This window comes from Dipodomys ordii, unplaced genomic scaffold, assembly GCF_000151885.1.
Source record: "Dipodomys ordii isolate 6190 unplaced genomic scaffold, Dord_2.0 Scaffold195, whole genome shotgun sequence".
In the NCBI taxonomy this organism is placed as follows: Eukaryota; Metazoa; Chordata; class Mammalia; order Rodentia; family Heteromyidae; genus Dipodomys; species Dipodomys ordii.
The window spans coordinates 3,373,053-3,394,205 of NW_012267411.1; the positions used below are offsets into that span (position 1 = coordinate 3,373,053).

The window sequence follows — 21,153 nt, forward strand, 5'->3', positions numbered from 1 at the left end:
TGATTAACCAATTTGCCAGCACCATTTACTGAAGAGGCTGTCTTTTCCATTCTATTTTTTTAGCTCCCTATAGGTGGCTATAGGTCTGTGGGTTCATTTCTGGGTTTTCAATTCTATTCCATTGGTCCTGAGGTCTGTTCTTGTGCCAGTACCAAGCTGTTTTTGATTACTATGGCTTTGCAGTAGAGCTTAAAATTTGGTATTGACATTCCTCCAGCACTGAGAACAGGCTTTATTATCATATTTTCAAAGATGTATATAATATACTTTCTAATGTAAGAGCATGTATTTAATCAGATTTTAACTAGTCAAAGAGTGTCTACCACATGCCTATATTTATCCCCTTTTGTGGTCTTATTAAAACTTGTCAAAGAGGTTTCTTATACTAGTAAGAATTGTGTTGTTGAATGAAGGAGAGACCACATTTGTGCCTAGCTGATTCCTTAGGTTATAAGAAAAAATATTACTGAAAGTCTTTTGTAAAATCAGTCAACTGACAGAGTAAAAATAATAGCAAAGCAAATTTTCCTTACAATTTTTCTTTCATTAAACATAAACTTATAAATTATATAGAAATTCTGTCAGTTTAAAAGGTTGATGTTGTTGTTGTTTAGTAAGTTTATATCATTTCTACAAAGACTGTGAAAAGGAGCATCCAATTGGCTACAGTTAGGCAGCTGGAGGAAGTCAGTTTGGACTGGGCAGCTCTTGCAACCCCTGCTTCCTGGAGGGTGATCGGCAGACGACACTTACCGGAAAGATAAGGCAAATAAAATGAATTACAAACTGAAAAGTCACTTTCTATTGTTTTCAACACCTGTGAAAAACATCCCCAGTATCTAGGGCTTTCAGTGCCTCAATAAAAACAGCAATGTAATTGAGTATAACCCTAATTTGGTTTCTAAGTGACTTTCTAAAATCACCATAAGGATTTTAGTAAAAAGACTTGATGTAATAAAGTCTTTATTGTTAAGACTAATTTACACACTCCCAACTGTTTATTGACATCATGACAGGCATTGTTTGTACTGAGAGTGCCACAGTCAGCATTGAAAATAAAGCTAGAGAAGCCCTTTGCTTGTTGAGTTTATGTTCTAGAGTAGCAATGTTCATAATAAATGTTCATAATAATATTCTAGGTAGTGGTAATGCTTATAGTATAAAGGAATGGAGCTTTGGGCAGAAGAAATGGAGAATGGAGCTGTTTTGGATATGAGAACTAGAGAATCCCTCTTGGGAGACATTACAATCCAGAATGATGGGAAGGACAATGATGGGAAGGTGTGAAAGGAGAGCAGGAACATGGAACTGTACAGCAAAGGCCCTGAAGCAGGCAAAGAGTTTTGTCATGCTATGGATTGGTAGGACAAAATAAAAATCTTGAACATAATTCTATTACATAAACCCAGAAATAATTTGGATCAGAGAAATAGCATAACATAATGTTTTTCTTTTAAATGATGGGTGCTAGGTAGAAGATAGATGGTAGGGATGGCAAGGACATCATCTATATATGTTATATTGGTACTTGAGATGGGGTGATGGCAGTGGATAAATGGAGCCCTACTTCTATTTTGGAGGGCTGTGCTCCATGACTCACATTCCAATGATGTCAAAGGGACTGGTTTTTAAACCATTCATTTCTCGAACATTAGACTTCCCTAAAAATCTTCTATTGGACTAAGTGACTAAGTAAAGCTTAAGAAATAAGAAAACAAGCTGCCAAGGGGAAACAAAAATTTGTATATGCTGGATTAGTTCAGAGGCTAGGTTTGGCTTGTTGAAATTCAAATGTGTAGATTTGAGACAAACATGTTCTATGGACATAATCTTGGTAAGTTCTGTCTCATCTGGCTAGATCAGCCTTGCTGCTCTCACTCAGTGCACTGCTTCTCCAGCAAGCCATACCTTTTCCTCCCTCCTGCTTTGCATATGCAACCTCTTTATCATTCATTGCTCATTTAAGGCACAGTGCTGGGGCCTTCCGCTTTTACACAGCTCTGCAGAAGTTCCAAGAACTGGGAACATGTATATTATCTCACCAAAAGGGTAAGGAAATTGCCAAAGAGAAATCAACAATTTTAATTAAATGTCTACAAAATATGAACTTATGCCAGCTTCATTAATTGCTAAATTTAATATTTATAAAATGTCCTGATACTAGAAATAATTTTTGGTCAGGTTCCTAAGTATGCTGAGACAATGTAACAAATATACATTGAATGCATTCTCAATAGCCAAATCAAATTTCAAGGCAATGTTATGTATTTCATTTAAAGTGGGGTTTTTGGCAACTGAAAATATTTGCATCTAATGTGAGACATTGTACATTTTGCTATAGTTACTGCAACTCCTGTGGATTAGTTTCCAAAACTAAAAGTATCAAAGTCTTATGAAAATTTTAAAATGTCCTGGCTTGAATATCCTCTAAGTAGTGTCTATGGATATATGTTATTACAAGCAAAAAGATAATTTCAGTGATGCTCATGCATTTTTCTCTCTCCTCTTGAGCCTCCCTTCCATGGTAAATGCTTCCAACCAGAAGTATCAGGCCTGATTACATGGACCAATGCGTTCCTTTCTGAAGGAGACAAGGTACAAGGAAATAGAAAGGAACCAAACAGTATGTTAAGAGAACTCATCCTAATGCTGAAAGATTAAATGTGGACCAAGCAAATTGACTGCTACACACATTTACTCTGGATATAATGGATGTAACATAAGAAAAACAGGAACCAGAAACTTCTGGATAGCCAAAGACCAGAGATAAGTTGAAGTTAAAAGGCAGAAGTCGTGGAAGTCAAATGGGTAAAGCTAACCCAAACTAATTATCCTCATCTCATACAAGGAAGGGAAATGTTACAACTGAAAAGGGCCTCTGACACCTGTCTACTACCCTCCCTCCCTCCTTCTCTCTCTCCCTCCCTCCCCCCCTCACACACACACACACACACATATGCACGCACACACGCACGCGCACCCACACACACACCCCACCACACACACACACATGCACATGATGTCTCTCATACACACACGTACACATGCTCACACACCTTTCAAACACCACAGGAGGTATTTTCTGGTGAGTTCTTAGTCTTTTCTGCTTTCTACCCCACAGCCTGCTGCTCTCTGACCCTCAGTCTCCTCCTCTTTCTAGGAATGTAGCCCAAGCTACTTTGTGCCATCTGCCCCCCTATTTCTCAGCAGTGGATTGCCTTTTACAGCCACAATTTACTCCAGCTGCTGAACATTCCTTCAAAAAATGCTATTAGATGGGCAAAATGAAGACTCACCAACTGGGAACTTGACTGAAATCTTGAAAACCATTATCTAACCACAAATTTCTATAACCTTTACAACTAATTTTTTTTAAGTTACTGGGATTCCCTGCCAGGGTCTAGAGGTTAAGTGAATTTACTTAGGTCCACAGCAGACACAGTGGGGGACTGGCTGTAAATGGAACTCTGGACTCCTAAAGAAGGGATGGGGGGCACTCTCTGTGGCTTCTGACAAGCTTCCACTTACCCACCTGTCCTGCAGTAGGTCTCTGCAGATGCACCTAACCTTGCTAGAAAGAAAACTGTTCATTTGCCTGCCTCTCTGAGATCCCATTCCCCCATTTCTGTCTCCCACATATGAAGTTTTGTCATCCTTAAAAGTACTACAAAGTGCCCCATTTATGCTGAGTTTTGTTTGAAAAGAGGTTACTTTCTATAAAAACTGAATAAAAAGGCAAGCAGCTTGACTTAAGCTTTTTATTGGATTAAGGGTTCATCTAGCTTAAAACTATGATTCCACTGCTGACTTTAAAAACTATGTTTAAATTTCCAAACTGAGAGAATGAAGATGCAAATGAAAATAGCTGAAGACTATGAATTTACTTTATATAGGAATGGTAAACATAAGCAAAACAGGTGCTAGAAACAAAACATACAAAAAGAACCTGAAACAGATGCTGGAAAATACATGGATTCCAAAATATCTTTGATTGTCAATACAACCTCAAAATCTCAGCCAGACAGTTATCTACCATCTAGAAATCTATTCCAAAAATTATTTAAAATGAAGTATTGGATAAGTACATGACAAAATGTGTCAGTTAGAGGCATTCTAAATTTGTTTGAAGGTATAGATTGAATGGAATGAGTTTTAAAAGCATGATATAAAATAAATTTGGTATCTGAAAATTTCATATTTTAATTAGTCTGATAGAGAAACTGGTTGAGAATCCAAGAGGAAATAGTTTTTATGTGAGTATGAACTATGAAGTCAGTGAGTTTTCCTCTGTCTATAAGGTTGAAATGGCTTAATAGAGAAAATACTGAACTGTTTTGGAACCTGAAACATGAATGAGCGTCAGGAGGAAGTGGTGTTGGCAGACAATATGTCAGTGAGAGCAGAGTAAGCAGAAGCTTAGTGACCTCTCCCCTCTGGAGTCTTCTAGATTTTGGGGGAGGGGGTCAATTGTGGGGCTTGAACTCTGGGCTTGGGCACTGTCCCTCAGTTCTTCAGCTTAAAGCAAGCGCTCTACCACTTGAGCCACAGTGCCACTTCGATTTTATGGTGGTTTTTTGGAGATAAGTCTTATGGACTTTCCGGCCCAAGCTGGCTTTGAACCATGATTCTTAGATCTCAGCCTGTAACTAGGATTACAGGTGCGAGCCACCAGCACCCAACTAAAACCATATTCTTTAATATGTAGGACACATTATATATCCTCAATGTATGAAGAACTATTACAAATCAGGAAAGAAAAGATTAATCTTTTTAAAAATGAAGTTTTAGGAAACATTTCTCTCTCTCACACACACACACACATACACACATACAGCACAAATAACTTTTTTGCTTCTCTAGTAATCAGAATCAGATTAAGAGACTCTAGGCATAAAATAGGTAAAGTGAAAAATATTGTTAAGGTTTAATATTGATAAGAGATAACAATTAGCACTTGAATCATTAATGTTATTGGTAAATATAACCTGGTTCAATGTTCTTGGAGGTCAGCATGACACTAAGGATCAACTTCTACAATATACATTTCCTTTGACTAAGCAATGCTGGTTCTAGGAATTTATCCTAAGAAAATAATCGGACAAGTGCACAGAGATACACATGGATGTGAATTATAGATGCATCATTTACAACAAAGAAAAATAGAAACAGCTTCCCTTATTTTCCATACTTATAGATTGGCTTTATTCATTAAAAATAGAAAGATATCAGTGAAATTGTTGTAAAAGGAAAATGCAGATTTTACTAAAATTCCATAGTCATTTTTAAAGAGAAAAGTGAATTGTGTAATTGCATGTATGAGAAAAAGTATGGAAACATTTATATCAACATTTATCCTTAATAAAACCCCACTTTATTTTTTAAAAACACAAAAAATATTGACAATGGTCATCTAGATAGTGAAATTACAGATGTTTACTTTTAGGAGATTTCAGTCATATGGATTTTCTAAAACATATCCCCAAAGAAAAGAGGTAATTTGTCAAAAAAAAAAAAAAGAAGAAGAAGAAGAAGAAGCTCAATCCTTAGGCACGTAGCTTCTTTGCATGAACCCTTTTTTGTGTGTTCCAGTTCTGGGACTTGAACTCAGAGCCTGGGATGTCTCTGAGCTTTTGTGCTCAAGTCTAGCACTCTACCACTAAAGCCACAGCTCCACTTCTGGCTTTTTTAGTAGCTAATTGGGGATGAGTCTCAAGGACTTTCCTGCCCAGGCTAGCTTTAAGCGTCAATCCTCAGATCTCAGCCTCTTGAATATCTAGAATTATAGGTTTATAGTTATGAATCTGTTTTTGAAGAATTTTTTGTGGTCCAGCTGTTCTCTGACTTTGATAGTTTTTTATATTCAAAAAGCCGTTTTTCTCCTGAAGATGAAAAGGAGCATGTAGAGTAAGCAGAAACTGATTGCTTTGAATAATTGTTATAAGTACTAAAGGATTTTTATTATTTTTAAATTTTAATTATGTGTTATTATCTTTAAGTAAATGTACAAAAAAGTTGCCATTAAACAAAGCAGTTTATGAATAGAATGCATCTTGATCAGTGTCATTCCTTTCATAATTCTCCCCTATTGACCCACAGACTGATCTCTGGTTTTCTTTTTTATTTTTTCAGCAATTTTTTGTTTTGTTTCTTATTATCTTTCCAAACTTGGTGTACATTCATTATGGCATTTAAGTACCTTTAGTTACGTTGAACCTTCCAGCTACCCAGTGGAGAGACCTCGTACACATGCTCATTTTGTTTAACACATGTTCTTGAAGAGTCCTCCACAGGTATGACATAGTAGAAAGACTTCAAAGTAGGACACAGAAGCCATTCTACATCTGCTAGCTTTTCAGCAACTGTGTAAACCTAGGACCAAAAACTCTGCCACTCAGTTTCCTTCTCTGTAACAGTATTAAGGATTCCTGATGATGTTCCAACCACCCTTGAATCAGAGGTCAGCTGAGAGAATCCAGCTATTGGAAAATCACTGTGTCCAGCACAGTGTGCCTCTGAGAGATGCAGTCATCGTTCTGCATCTTTAGAGTATGCTGGGGTGAATAAATGTAAGGAGTCCCTGTGAAAAGACTTCCAATCTGGTCTGGAAAAAAGATCCTCTGGGACACATGAGATAAAACAAGGGGGCTGGAAGATAAAGGAGAGATTATATGAAATGACTATTGAACTATGGAGATTCAAGTTACATTATAGTGTTTTCTTTTTGACAAGTGTTACTATGGCGAGCCTACCAGCCTTCTTAGGAGCAAAAGTGACATGAGAAGTAATCATGTCCTAGTGGAGAAAGAGACAACCCCCATTTGCTCACTAAATCTTGCAATTAGATGCAGCAAGATTTTTTTTAATTGTTTCTTATTCTTTGAGGCACTCTTGCAAGTCAACATGAATAATAAAATTAAGCTTTTTAGCTGTTTATGAGTTCTGTGTCTACAGTTTCTCACCAAAGTGCTGACGAGGGCTCTTCTTTTCCAGTTCTATGGTTGTAACAGAGGAAATACAGATTCATTTCTGCCTTTAGAAAGCAACTCTTGACACACGCAAAGAAAAGTGAATTAAATGGTTGTAACCCATGAAATCCTCTGCCTCCAAACCCCAGCTGCCTCAAGCTCCCACCTTGGGAGGGAAACAAATCTAATATCACTCGCTTTCAGCTGGTTTTGAATAAATCAGAAAAAATGCAAGTGGACTAGTGCTAGAGTTAAAAGCATGGACATCTGTGCCTTTCTTCTGTTATTTTGTTTGCGTTTAAAGCATCAGGATATCATTTGGTACTGTGAAATATGACAGGTGTTCCAGTGAGAAATACATTCAATTCTAAGTTACAAACAAAACCAAGAAAAGACCAACCATAGCAATAAACAAAAGTGAAGAGGCGTATTTGTCATTTATAACAAGCAGTCCTAGAATAGACAGCCCAGGACTCATGAGCACCTTAATGAAGCCATCAGAGACCCTGGCTCGCTCTTGCTTTCTGCTCCACCATCTCAACAGAAAGGTCATCATCCACATGCTCATCCCTTTTTTGCCACCAGATGAGTGCTGCCCTGCTAGGGAGGAAGGAAGACAGGCAGCAGCAGAAGCAACAGGCAAATAGGGTGTGGCAGCCAATTCCATCCTTCTCTCTTTTTTGTAAACATATTTTAATATGTATTTTATTGTAAAGATACTGTACAAAGGGGTTATAGTTACATGAGTTAGGTAATGACTACATTTCCTATAGAGCATTGTTACCCCCTCCTTTGTTTTTTCTCTACCATCCCTTCCCTCTCCACCTCTCCCAATGAAGCTGTAAAGTTCATTTTCAACATAGTGTCTTGTACAGTAAAAAGTCATGGTAAAAGCCAAATGAGTAAGTCTGCCTGACATCTTTCACTTATATCATCTTGGTGGACACATGGCCACCACTGGACCAATCATGGAAAAGGTGACTTGGGAGAAAGAGGCCATAGCAGGCAGATAGATTGTCATATCCAGAATGATCTTTCCATAATAGGAAATATCAAGTAGCTCAGGGCTCTTACTCAACCAGTGGATAGATATGAGTAATAAACAACAATTTTGTTAACGTTTAACACCCTCATTTTGCTTACTTATCTTGTTATTTTCTATACTTGTTATTTTGTTTTCTTGAAGTCTTGGCTCCTTTAGAATCTTTCATCCAACTATCTCAGAGAGTGCATGCACTTTTATCAAATCTGTGCGCTTCTACTTTTCCTCTAATTTCATGCTTACCTTCTCCACAAAGGTTAGGTGCGGGTGATGTAACACACAGCATTTACTTTTGTTTCTGTAAGAATTAGGAGAACACTAAGCCATCTCAGGAGGGAGGAATTTGCAAGAAGCTGGTGGTGAAAATAATCTGAAATCTGAAATGTTGAGATGGAAAATATCATAGGTGGCCCAAAGTGAGAAAGTTATAGTGGCTGTGTCACCTGGAACCCTTCAGCTTCCATGCGGTGTCATCCTATGGGGTTTCTCCAGATTCCCTCCAGATTCCCAGAAGACCTGGCTCATCTCTACAGCAAAAAACAACTCAAATGAAGACTGGGTGGTTGTTTCTAATTACCTTTCTCTTTAAAAAGTAGTAGAAAGAGCATTTAATCCTCAAAGTTAAAAGAAGCACTTAGTTCTAGCAGGGGGAAAAAAAGCTGTTTTTGTCTACTTGAAAGATCATGGAAATTATATAGATAAGTTTGCATCTGTATGGCTTACTACTACAGTTTGATTTCTTTTATTCTACCAATGATGCTAAAAATTGCATTCGAGAGCTTGATATTTTTATAACACATGGTCTGTACTCTAAAATATAACAGCAATCATGGTTTTATATCTTTAACATACACAGTATTATTGTGATGGTGATTTGTAAATTAACCATAATCAATGTTTATTTCAAATGTCAATATTTTTCCTCTCTCAGTCTTAGAGTGACAAAAATTCAAAGAGATTTTATATTGGATAAGGGCTTTGGAGTAAGGCAAAGTATATTTCTATTGAGTACCATTTCTTCTATTTCCTCATCTGTGTAAAAGAAAGTTATTCCTACTACATCAAGATGGAGCAAAGGAAAAGTAGGCACAGAAACCAGACTTTGCAGAGACTCAACAAATGACAGACACAATTATTAACTATGATGAAAAAATTTAGGACATTTACTGCTTCCTAGCTGAATTTGCATGAGCAGCAGTATTGAATATATTTTCCTACTTTTTACTGAACATTTTAAGAAAGCAGAAATTGGAATTCCTCTATTACTGTAGTCAATTGTTCAACTGCAAAATCTTAGCTTAAAAACGTAATTAAGACTCAAGCATGGTAGTACTTTTCTGATTTCCACTTTGACTCTTTCAGTTTTACAGGAGATTCTAAACTTGCCTCTAGCATGCGCTATGTGGAAACACAGTCCATGCAAATTGGAGCATCCTATATGATTCAATTCAGCCTGGTAATGGGGTGTGGCCAGAAATATACTCCACACATGGACAACCAGGTGAAACTGGAGTACTCAACCAATCATGGCCTAACCTGGCATCTTGTCCAAGAAGTGAGTATATTGTCACAAAAGCTATGACTGGTAACTTCTTCCTTTTGACACAGAAGAATTTTAAATTCTAAAAGAATCACAATTCTAAAAGTTTAGATTTAGTTGAAAAGGAACCATGTCATTTAACACAGAATTGACATGAACTTAGCTGTGGATAAGGAAGCCAAACTAGAAAAGATACTAAAGAGTAACAAGAAATATAAAAGGCAATGGGAAGAGCTACAAGTCTGGAGATGATCTTTGGAATATGATTTCCTCTAGTCTTCTTCCTCTATAAACTGTCTCTTTTTACCCTGTACTATTTCTTCTTTTGCCCTTTCTCTAACTCTTCTTATGAGTACATAGACTATAAACAACAGGCTTTTAACGTTAGAAACAAATATATACATACATATATTATATGTATATATTGGTAGAGAGAGATAAATAGATAGGTAGATGGATAGATAGATGATGGATAGATCCAATTTCTTAGAATACAATTTATATATATATATATATGTATATATATGTAATCTGGTATTATCATAAATTTATAAATACCATAAGGAAATACCAAATGTGAACAACAAAATAGGATAAAAAAAAAAGGAATCCTAACCAAGCATGGTATCATGGATACTTGTAACCCCAGCTACATGGAATGCTGAGACTGGAAAGTCCATGGTTTGAGAGCATCCCAGGCAAATAAGTTCACCAACACCCCCAAAAAGGTTGGGCATGGTTGTCTAGGCCCATCATCCTACCCAATGGTAGGGAACATTAATGGGAAGAGTGCTGTCCAAACCAACCTAGGCAAAAAGCAAAATTCTATTTCAAAAATGGTCAGAGCTAATAGGGCTAGAGGTATGGTTGCCTAGAATGGGTAAAGCTTTGAATTCAAATCCTGTATTTCCACAAAAATATTTCTAATTTATTTCTGTTTATAGATGTAAGAATGGGGAAATATTTAATTCCCTTATGTCATTACATTTATAATTGTTTCCAAAATATTTTACTTCACAAAAGGAAAAAAAACCCATGGATTCCATCTATGCTACCAATAGTTAAGACCGTGACATTAGATTCCCTAAGGGCTTTTGCGTTTGTGATAAGTAAGTAAAAGTATTTACTTAGGGGAAAAAATAGAAGTTGCGTTTGATTTTTTTTTTTTTTTGCCTGCCTCTCTTTCAGGAATGCCTTCCAAGTATGCCGAGTTGTCAGGAATTTACATCAGCAAGTATTTACCATGCAAGTGAGTTCACACAGTGGAGGAGAGTCATAGTACTTCTTCCCCAGAAAACCTGGTAAGAAATGACATTTGGGGTTTTTTTGTTGGTGGTTTTGTTTAATTAATTTTTTATGTGAAAATACCATACAGAGGGGTTACAATTACCTGAGCAAGGTAATGAGTACATTTCTTGAGAGCTTGTTTGGAGGATCTAGCAGGGGAGCGCAGCTACTCGTATACCCTTGACCGAAGACCGGTCCTCCTCTATCGGGGATGGTCGTCCTCTTTGACTGAGCGCGCAGCTTCGGGAGGGACGCACATGGAGTGGTGAGGGAGGAAGGGGACACCCACCTAGCCAGCCAGATCAGCCAAATCAACCCTGGTGATCAATGGGGTGACAGATGTCGCAGCCAGATCGCCCTCACATCCATGAGTACATTTCTTATCAAGCATTGTTGCCTCCTCCTTTGTCTCCATGCCCTCCCATCCCCCCTCACCCACCAAAGTTGTAAAGTTCGATTTTTGACATAAAGTCTTGTACATCTCACTGTTGCAATGAGTCCACCTGTATCCCTATTTAAGCAATCTGTTTTATCCCTTCCCCTCTTCAAATTATACCAACATCAACTACAGTGAAAACAGGGGTTATATCGTTGAGGAGGGACATACAAACAACAAAAAAATCATCTTATAAATATGTTAGAAACAATAGCAAGAAAGAAACACCATTTGAGCCCTTATTTTGGGGTTCATTTCGCTTAACATCATCTTATCATCTTATCTTTTCTGCTTGTCTCAGATACATATTAGTTATTGCAAATAAGGGAAACCACAGGACCTATGTTTCTTTGGCCTGGCTAATTTCACTTAATATATTTTTTTCTAAGTCTGGGCAATATCATTCTTTCTGATGGAGGCAGAGAATTCCATTGTGTATATATACCACATTTTCTTGATCCATTCATCAACTGAGGGGCATCTGGGTTGGTTCCATATCTTACCTATGGTAAATAATGCTGCAATAAACACAGTTGTGCTAGTAGCTTTAGTGTGGTCTTGTTTGTGATCATTTGGGTAAATGCCCAAAAGTGGGATTGCTGGGTCATAGGGGAGCTCTATGTGCCGTCTTTTGAGGAACCCACATACTACATTGCAAAGTGATAGGGTTCCCTTCTGTCCACATCCCCTCCAGCATCTGTTGTTATTAGAGTTCTTGATTATAGCCATTCTAACTGGGGTGAGGTGGTATCTCAATGTTGTCTTGATTTGCATTTCTTTTATGGCTAGAGAGGTTGAGCATTTCTTCATGTGTCGATTAGTTATCCTTCTTTCCTCTTCAGAGTAAGTCTTTAGCCCACTTATATTGGGCAGTTGTTTCTTTGAGGATTTGTTGTTGGGGGATTTAATTTTTTGAGTTCCAGGTATATTTTAGATATGAGACCCTTTTCCATTGTGTGGCTAGTGAAGATCTTCTAATCCACCGGCTTTCTATTGATCTTGCTAGCTAGCTATGTCCTTTGCCATACAGAAACTCTGCAGCTTCATAAAATCCCATTTGTCCAACCTTTCTTTCATTTGTTGTGTTTCTGGGTCTCTATTAAGAAAATTTCATGGGCTGGGAAGGTAGCTTGGTGGTAGAGCACTTGCCTTGCATGCATGAGGCCCTGGGTTCAATTCCTCAGCACCACATAAGCAAAAAGAAAAAAGCCAGAAGTGGCGCTGTGGCTCAAGTGGTAGAGCGCTAGCTTTGAGCTGAAGAGCTGAGGGACAGCGCCCAGGCCCAGAGTTCAGGCCCCACAACCGGACCCCCCACACACAAAAAAAAGAAAATTTCAGCCTGTGCCAAGGAGACTTAGGGTTTCTCCTATTCCATCCTGTAATGTTTTCAGGGCTTCTGCTTTGACTCTGAGGTCTTTGATCCCTTTGGAGTTGATTCTGCTGCAGGGTGATATATAAGGATCCAGCTTTAGTTTTCTACAGGTGATTAACCAATTTTGCCAGCACCATTTACTGAAGAGGCTGTCTTTCTTCCATTCTATTTTTTAGCTCCCTTATCGAAGATTAGATGGCTATAGGTCTGTGGGCTCATTTCTGGGTTTTCAATTCTAGTCCATTGGTCCTGAGGTCTATTCTTGTGCCAGTACCAAGCTGTTTTGATTATTATGGCTTTGTAGTAGAGTTTGAAATTTGGTATTGATATTCCTCCAGCACAGTTCTTTCTGTTAAGGATCGTTTTTGCTATTCGGGGTCTTTTATTGTTCCATATGAATTTTTGTATGCCTCTTCTATTTCCTTGAAGAATGATATTGATGGGTATTGCATTGAATTTGTAGAGAGACTTTGGAAGTATTGCAATTTTCACGATGTTGATCCTTCCAATCCAGCAGCATGGGAAGTTTTGTTGGGTTTTTTTGTTTTTTGTTTTGGGGGTTATTTTTGTTCTTTTTGTTTGTTTGTTTGTTTTGTTTTTTGGCAGTCATGGGGCTAGAACTCTGGACCTGAGCACTGTCCCTCAGCTCTTCACCTCAAGGCTAGTGCTCTACCACTTGAGCTACAGTGCCACTTCCAGTTTTCTGGCAGTTTTTTGAAGATAAGAGTCTCACAGAGTTTCCTGCATGGGCTGGTTTTGAACCGTGATCCTCAGATCTCAGCCTCCTGAGTAGCTAGGACTACAGGCGTGAGCCACCAGCACCCGGCTAGAGATGACATTTTGGATACCACTATCACTTTTAATTTTTACTATCTCAACTAGTATGACTAGAATATGAAGACATATATTAACCACAATGGCAAGAAATTTAATTTAGTTACCTTAAAGGTTCCTCAACTCTGGAAGTCTAAGATTCTGTGATTTATTCAGAAATAAAAGCATAGAAAGAAACAAATATTGTGGGTTTTTCCTGTGATATCTGTCATTCAGTGTTGTTTCTGTAAAGAATTCTCAAATAAACCCATCTCAGAACATTTTATATAAAAGTTGGGCTCTGTACAACAGTTGGGTAGATAACTATCAGTGTTACCTTTATACCTTTAGTTGAAGATTGAATTACTGCATTATATAAGAATACCTCCTTGATTATTTTTAAGGATACATCATTATACACCAGTTGAAATAAAATACTTGAAATTTAGTTTCTGCAGATTTTCATGTCCAACTGTGAGCCATTTCTGACATACTGTATTAATGCACCAAACAATAAGTTCTTTTTCTCTCTTGCAGTCTACATTTTTATGTCTACTGCTGGGAATAAAATCAAGACTTTTATTTTGTTTCAGTGACACGAGAATATGTTAATAAGAGTTTAATTGAAATGATATATTAAACTACTGAAGTGTAGGTCATAGGAGCTACAGGTCATTGTAGGCACAGAGCCACTAAGAGTTTTCTTTTTTCATTATTTCACAATTAAGCACATTTCTCTTTTAAAAATTGTTGATTTCATTCACTGCTGGGAAGTAGGATAATAGTGATTAGTGATAGGGTATTCTGTGGATAGCTTGTCCTTCCCTGAAACATTATGAACCATTATTATTTATTGTAGTTTAGATAGCATTGAAAAAGTATTGCCTGATTTAAACCTTTGCAGGTTATCCTACATTCAGATTGTATGTTGCACTGTGATTTCTTATCTAAAAAGAATAGCATCACTGAGTTGCAGGTTTTCACATAGCCAGGATAGGTTAATTCTCATGAATTCTTATGAAGGAAATAAATTGGCCCTCAAAATGCAGGATCAACACAGTGCATTTCATATAGTAAGCATGCTTATTGAATGTTAGGAAATTAACTTGAATTTTAATTCAAAGTACCTCAATCAGTTAAAGTTTTATTATAGAATACCTTATTTTGTAAATGGAAAAACTACTATATTTACATGTGGTTAATGGCACATGAAATAATTTGGTTCTTCTTTTCCAGAATTCCTTCAAAGCCCTGATAAAAAGGAAAAGTATTTTTTGAAACAAACAACTCAGTAGGACACTTATTTTTTAGCATTTCCTCTCACTGAAACATTAAACTAAACATTATTGCTACATTTTTTCAAGTGTTATTGTTTTTTAATCTGTAATGTGCAAAGGCTCTGCTAAATGCATCTACTGTGCTTAGCGTTCTTGGTAACTTTGTTTATTGTGTTTGGTTCAAACTTTCTCAAATAGCATTCCATTGAGAAATCAGAGTGAGGTTTAGTTTGAAGAAATCGCGCCTCTTTAGCCAAATCTTTGTTTTACTGTTTTGATTCAAATGTATGCAAATATAAATTAAATGCATAAATGCAAATGTGGGCCTTGCATTATCAAAGATCTGTTAGCTAGATAACTTTAGAGTAGAAATATCTAATGTATACACCTGCTCAAAGAAATTATATTATATATGAACTGAACATTTGTTACCCAATGAAAATTAATTTTGTTCTTATGAAAGACATTTACATAAGAACAAGGCCTAATGAGACCGAAACAGCTGTCAGTCCCTGACTTCATAAACAAATCAACACCTAATGACTGAAGTTTCAGAATAATTGGGTAAATGTAATTATAGGAACTGTAAAAGTAGAAAATAGAATTTAGTCAGCCTTCATTTACTTTGAGTCTTCAAGTTACCTAACTATCAAGAGATGACTTGATGTCATTTTATTTCAGTGTTAGAGTTTATATAGGGGGAAAAATCAAATAGACTCAACTTTTGTTGCTTTGGGGAAGCCATAGAGTTTAGATTTTAGATACAAGTCAACTTTCTTTCATGACCCACACAGCAGTAGTTTGACTTTCAGACTCAAGCCAAAGTGTACAAGATCTTTCTATGATTTCTTAGTTAAAAGAGAGAAATGGCAAATTATTTGTATTGAGGGTGATATATAGCAATGATGCAGTTATAAATCAGTGAGATCACACCTTGTCTTTCTGTGTGTGCCCAGCTGGGGAATTGCTCACACTTTTTTTCCTTACTAAAAAATGAAGCCAGTAGTCAACCTTTTTGTCAACATCAGCACATTAAACTGTGGGTTGCATTTAAAATGACATAGTCCACTTCAAGCTTTTTATCTTAAGGAGATTTTTTAAACTGAATTTACAAGATGTAGGTTAAGGACTCTTTTACCTAGAAAATTAATTTAGAATGTGTTTGCATGTGACTATTGAAAGCAGTAGTGAACTGAAATTCTAAGATTTCTGTACCCTCTCAACCCATTTTAATATTTCAAGTAAGTAACAAAACCTCAAAATAATGTATCTGATAGGCTTTGCAAAGGCATCTAGTGTAATGGTAAAGAAAACAGTACCTCCTTAGTCCAGAGGAGTATTTAAGAGCTAGAGGTAATTGGAGAAATTCATTTTGCCTAAATTCTTGGTTTAAGAAGCAAGGAACTAGAATATGTGAAGGCTTTTATCAGTTACTAAGGGTCACACAAATGGTAACTTGCAAACCCAGGCTCACGCAGGCCTTGTCCCCTGACTCCTAGTCATTCCTCAGAATGACTAGGATTCCTCAGAATGTCAGAATCCGTCTGACATTTCCTGACCTGTTTAGTACTCATAAACTCTTTTTTTTTTATTATTGTGAAAATACTGTACAGAGGGGTTACAATTACATGGGCAAAATAATGAGTACATTTCTTATCAAGCATTGTTGCCTCCTCCTTTGCTTCCCCTTCCCATCCCTTCCCATCTTCCCCCCCCCACCCCCCTGCTCCCCACCCTCACCCCCCCACCCCCGCCAAAGTTGTAAAGTTCATTTTCGACATAATGTCTTGTACATCTCATTGTTGCAATGAGTCCACCTGTATCCCTATTTAAACAATTTGTTTTTTCCTTTCCCCTCCACAAATTATACCAACATCAGATACAGTGAAAACAAGGGTTATACCTTGGGGGAGGGACATACAAAGCAACAAAGAAACCATCTTATAATGTTAGAAAAAATCGCAAAAAAGAAAAAACACTTGAATCCTTATCTTGGGCTTCAAAAACTCTTTTTTTATTTTTTATTTTTTATTGTGAACATACTGTACAGAGGGGTTACAATTGCATGGACAAGATAATGAGTACATTTCTTATCAAGCATTGCAGCCTCCTCCTTTGTTTACCCTTCACATCCCTTCCCAGCCTCCCCCTGCCCCCCCACCCCATTCTCCCCCTCCCCACCAAAGTTGTAAAGTTCGTTTTCGACATGACAACTTGTACTTCTCATTCAAAAACTCTTTTTTTAACACACTCTTTTTAAAAAATAATTTTCTGTTGTTCCAATATAAACAAACTATCGAAACAAACAACAAGGGAAGGGGTAACAATGATCGACAAGTGATGTACTCACTGCCTTACTCGTGTAACTGTAACCCCTCTGTACAGCATCTTTTCAATAAAATAAAAAAAATTTTAAAAGTTATCACTATCTCCAGAGGAGACAGTCAACCTGTGGCTTTGGTCATGACTCAAGTCCAGTTTTATTTACTTCAGTTCTGCAGAGTTCTAGGCTAAGATAGTGTATCTACTTTCATAGTAGGCTTTTCTTTTTCTTTTTTTTCTTTGTTTTAGTTGATAATAGGGCTTGAACTCAGGGCATGTGGGGCAGTCCCTGAGCTCTTTTACTCAAGGCTAGCAGTCCATTCCTTTGAACCACAGCACTGCTTCTTGTTTTTTTTCTTTCTTTTTTAAAAAAATTGTTATTTTAGAGTTAATAACAGAGGGATTACAGGTAATGAGTGATGAGTACAGTTCTTTTTGAACCATGTCTCTCCTTCTGTCACTTTCTCATGGTTTTTTCCTCTCATCCCCACCCACAAGATATACAGTTCATTTTTCCTCATAGTGTCTAGTGACTATCACTGTTATATTTGTTCATTCTTGTTTCACTTTTACTGTGCCCTCCCTTACCCTTCCAAATACAAACAAACAAACACAAAAGAAAAGAAAACAAAAACAGTGGTGGCAACTAAAAAATGTATCTTGTTTCTGTTTCTTGGAGTTCATTTCATAGAATATTATTTTATGATCATATGCACATAGCTGTTGAGCCTTTGTCAACCACTCCTATGCATATCCTCCTTTGGCCTCAGTGTATGAATGTCTGGTTTTCAGATGGTTAAGGTAAGAGTCTCGTGGACTTTTCTTTTTGCCTCCTGAGTAGATAGGATTATGGGCATGAGCCACAGCTGCCCAGCTCACAGTAGGCATTTCTAAAAATCATTCTTAATGAGGCTATGAAAATTGTGATGCTGTTTAATTACAAACATACCCCTATTATCATAGAGATGCATCTATCCCATTGTGTATGTCCCATGATAAATGGTGATAGGCATGGAAACCTTTGTATCTTGAAGGTTACCTGAAGAGCCTTCCAATTATTCTATCAAGAATGAAAATGTGCCAGGCACCCATGGCTCATGCCTGTAATCCTAGCTACTCGGGAGGCTGAGATCTGAGGATCACAGTTCAAAGCCAGCCCAGACAGGAAACTCCATGAGACTCTTATCTCCAAAACAACTCTAGAAAACCGGAAGTGGCACTGTGGCTCAAGCAGCAGAGCACTAGCCTTGAGCTGAAGAGCTGGGAGATAGTGCCCAAGCCCAGAGTTCAAGCCCCAAAACCAATCTTCTCTCCCCTCCCCCTACCCCAGCCTCGCCCTGGCCAAAAAAAAAAAAAAGCTTACTCTGGATTTTAACTGTTGTGTACTTAGGGAGTACTTAATATATTAAATGGATACATGAAGACTTTAATGTATCATTCACAGTCATTAAAACCAACTGTGTCTGAAGTTAGTGTGCTTAGGGATGGATTAATGAGTGGAATAAGGCACCCATGATAATCTGTGAATTAAAAAAAAAACAGCTTTTAAATTAGCACACTGACCAAAAACAACTCATCACAGTTTCCTGAAAATTCTCACAGAAGAAAATATGCTATAATTTTAGTTTAGTTTAGTTTTGCCAGTGCTATAATTTAGAAGACTATTATAAAGTCATCAGAAACAAGAAACCTTCTTGACATTGCCCTAAAAAGTCTTCTCCTATAAGACTTTATATATGGTTTCAGTGAAGTCTTTTTTGATATGTAAGGGACTGATTAACTTTTCATCTGTACTTAATTACTAGCCAAATCCATGAAACAAGTAGGTTAGTGTTTCAGAAATAAGCAGAACTTGGCATTCAGATGTTTTTACTCCTTATAGAACAGTCTGCCCTTAATGCCAATATAATACCCTCAAACAAAATTTATGATTTTTAATCCAGATTAATTGAAAGTCTTCCAATAAATACTGATGTGTTGTTCTAAGAAGTTGTATTACTTCAGGTTAAACATTTGACATTTTCACCTGTGGAAGATGTGCTCAGCTTCATACATACCTTTTATTTTTTAATACTCTTTTTCACTTTTCTTTTTCTAATCACATCTGAGCAACCACTAAAAATTTTATGGTGTTGCAAGTGAATTAGGATTGAAGTGTATCCAGTATAGGCATATCTCTTCTTAACTTTCTTGAGAGAATTGTTGAGTTGCACCATGATTAAAAGGAAACTAAGGTAAGGGAAACAGTAGGTGTTAGTAGAAAGTTATCTGACAGCTGCTGAACTCTGACCTCTCTGTGGCATCACTTGTTGATTTTATTACTCTTCTTGCTCCTAGGTCAAGTGCCACCCGCTTCCGCTGGAGTCAGAGCTATTATACAGCCCAGGACGAGTGGGCATTAGACAGCATTTATATTGGGCAGCAGTGCCCCAACATGTGCAGTGGACATGGGTCATGTGACCATGGCATGTGCAGGTATGTGGTCCAGAGACTGTGATCCATTCCCAACCTTTCAGCTTAAGTCAATGTGTACATACACACATCATCAAGTAGCCAAGAGAAAATGCATCTCCTGCTTTTCTTGTTTTAGTTGTTAACAAATACTATTACATTAAGAAAATAAGAGTATTGTGCTTGCTAGGCAGATGCGCTACTACTTAAGCCATATCCTTAGCCCTTTTTTGCTTTTAGTTATTTTTTCAGATGCGGTCTTACATATACTTTCTTCCAGGGGCCATGGACCCTAGACCATGATCCTCCCACTGATCACCTCCTTTGTAGCTAGGACTATAGGCACTTATTACCATGGCTGGTGTATTGAATGAGATGGAGGGTCTCATTAACATTTTGCCTAAGCTGGCTCCAAGTCACTATTCTCTTGATCTTTGCTTCCCAGGTGCCTAGAATTCTATACAAGCCAAAATGCTGGCTGAAAGTATATATTCTGACCCTTGAAATCTAAACTGAAAAATGAAGCCTCCTAGGTGGAAAGTTCAGTTTATTAAGAAGCCTTCTATTGTTTCCTTTTTGTACCCCTGACAGTCTTAAAGTATGTGCCAAACACAATTGCACAGTCTTCTGTGCTATTTCACCTGAACCTGGTTGTAGACATGGAGAGAGAATACTTACTACTAATGAAGATGAGAGAAGAACACACTGGCATACTTAAATATTCTTAGCAGATATAATTTAATCAGAAAGAAAAGCTACAGCACCTGTGTTATATACTGGTTAATCAAGCATTTTTATGTGACTTTTTTGAAAGCTACAGGAAAGTCCCACTGTGTCTTATCTCCTCCACTCACATGTATACAAACATACCCACATCCTTCAATAGTACTTTGTCTAGATTTTACTGGGTTAGCATCGTATCTTTTAAGAATACATTCTATCCACGTGGAGGATTGTAAAAATTGACAGCCATCAGTACTCACATCACACACCCCATTTATGCTATGCAGGAAAATCTAGTGAAAAGGATAAGACCTGAGGTAAAGTGTAAGATGTAGGAAATGTCTTGGGAAGGATGGCCATTGTGTGCCAGATAATTTGATGAGTAGCTCACTGAGCTTCTCTCCCCTAGGTGTGACCAGGGCTACCAAGGCACTGAATGTCATCCAGACGCTATGCTTCCCTCTACAATTATGTCAGATTTTGAGAATCAGAATGGTTGGGAGTCTGACTGGCAAGAAGTTATTGGAGGAGAAATTGTAAAACCAGAACAAGGATGTGGGGTCATCTCTTCTGGATCATCTCTATACTTCAGCAAGGTAAGACCAGAACTGGCACGAGTTGTTAAGGACAGGGCTAGTTTCATATATGACTGTTTCCCAAGACAGCCTGAACTCCAAAAGTATAAATATGGAATGGCTTCATTGTTCCCCGTCCCTTGCTTTTATGTCATATTCTGTGACTTCTTACATCTTGGGCAAGTTTCTCATTTTATGATTGTTTTCAATTGCTATAAATTCAGTTTTCACTAGTTATAAAGTTAGTTAAAGTTTCTATCCATATTGTACCTGATTTAAATCTTTGCTTTTCTGTCTTCCAGACTCATTTCTTTTTTTGGTGGGGGGGGGTCCAGTCGTGGGGCCTGAAC

The 21,153-nt window shown here is 37.4% G+C and overlaps 1 protein-coding gene across 1 annotated transcript in view; it reads left to right on the plus strand.

Annotated features, from left to right (window-relative positions):
* The window catches only part of Reln (reelin), a 323,527-nt gene that overhangs the window by 194,889 nt on the left and 107,485 nt on the right, over positions 1-21,153 (plus strand). The window contains exons 20-23 of the mRNA XM_013034723.1: positions 9,370-9,562; positions 10,736-10,848; positions 19,392-19,529; positions 20,638-20,824. Coding sequence (XP_012890177.1) covers positions 9,370-9,562; positions 10,736-10,848; positions 19,392-19,529; positions 20,638-20,824 — 631 coding nt within the window. The remainder of the gene's footprint in view (positions 1-9,369; positions 9,563-10,735; positions 10,849-19,391; positions 19,530-20,637; positions 20,825-21,153) is intronic.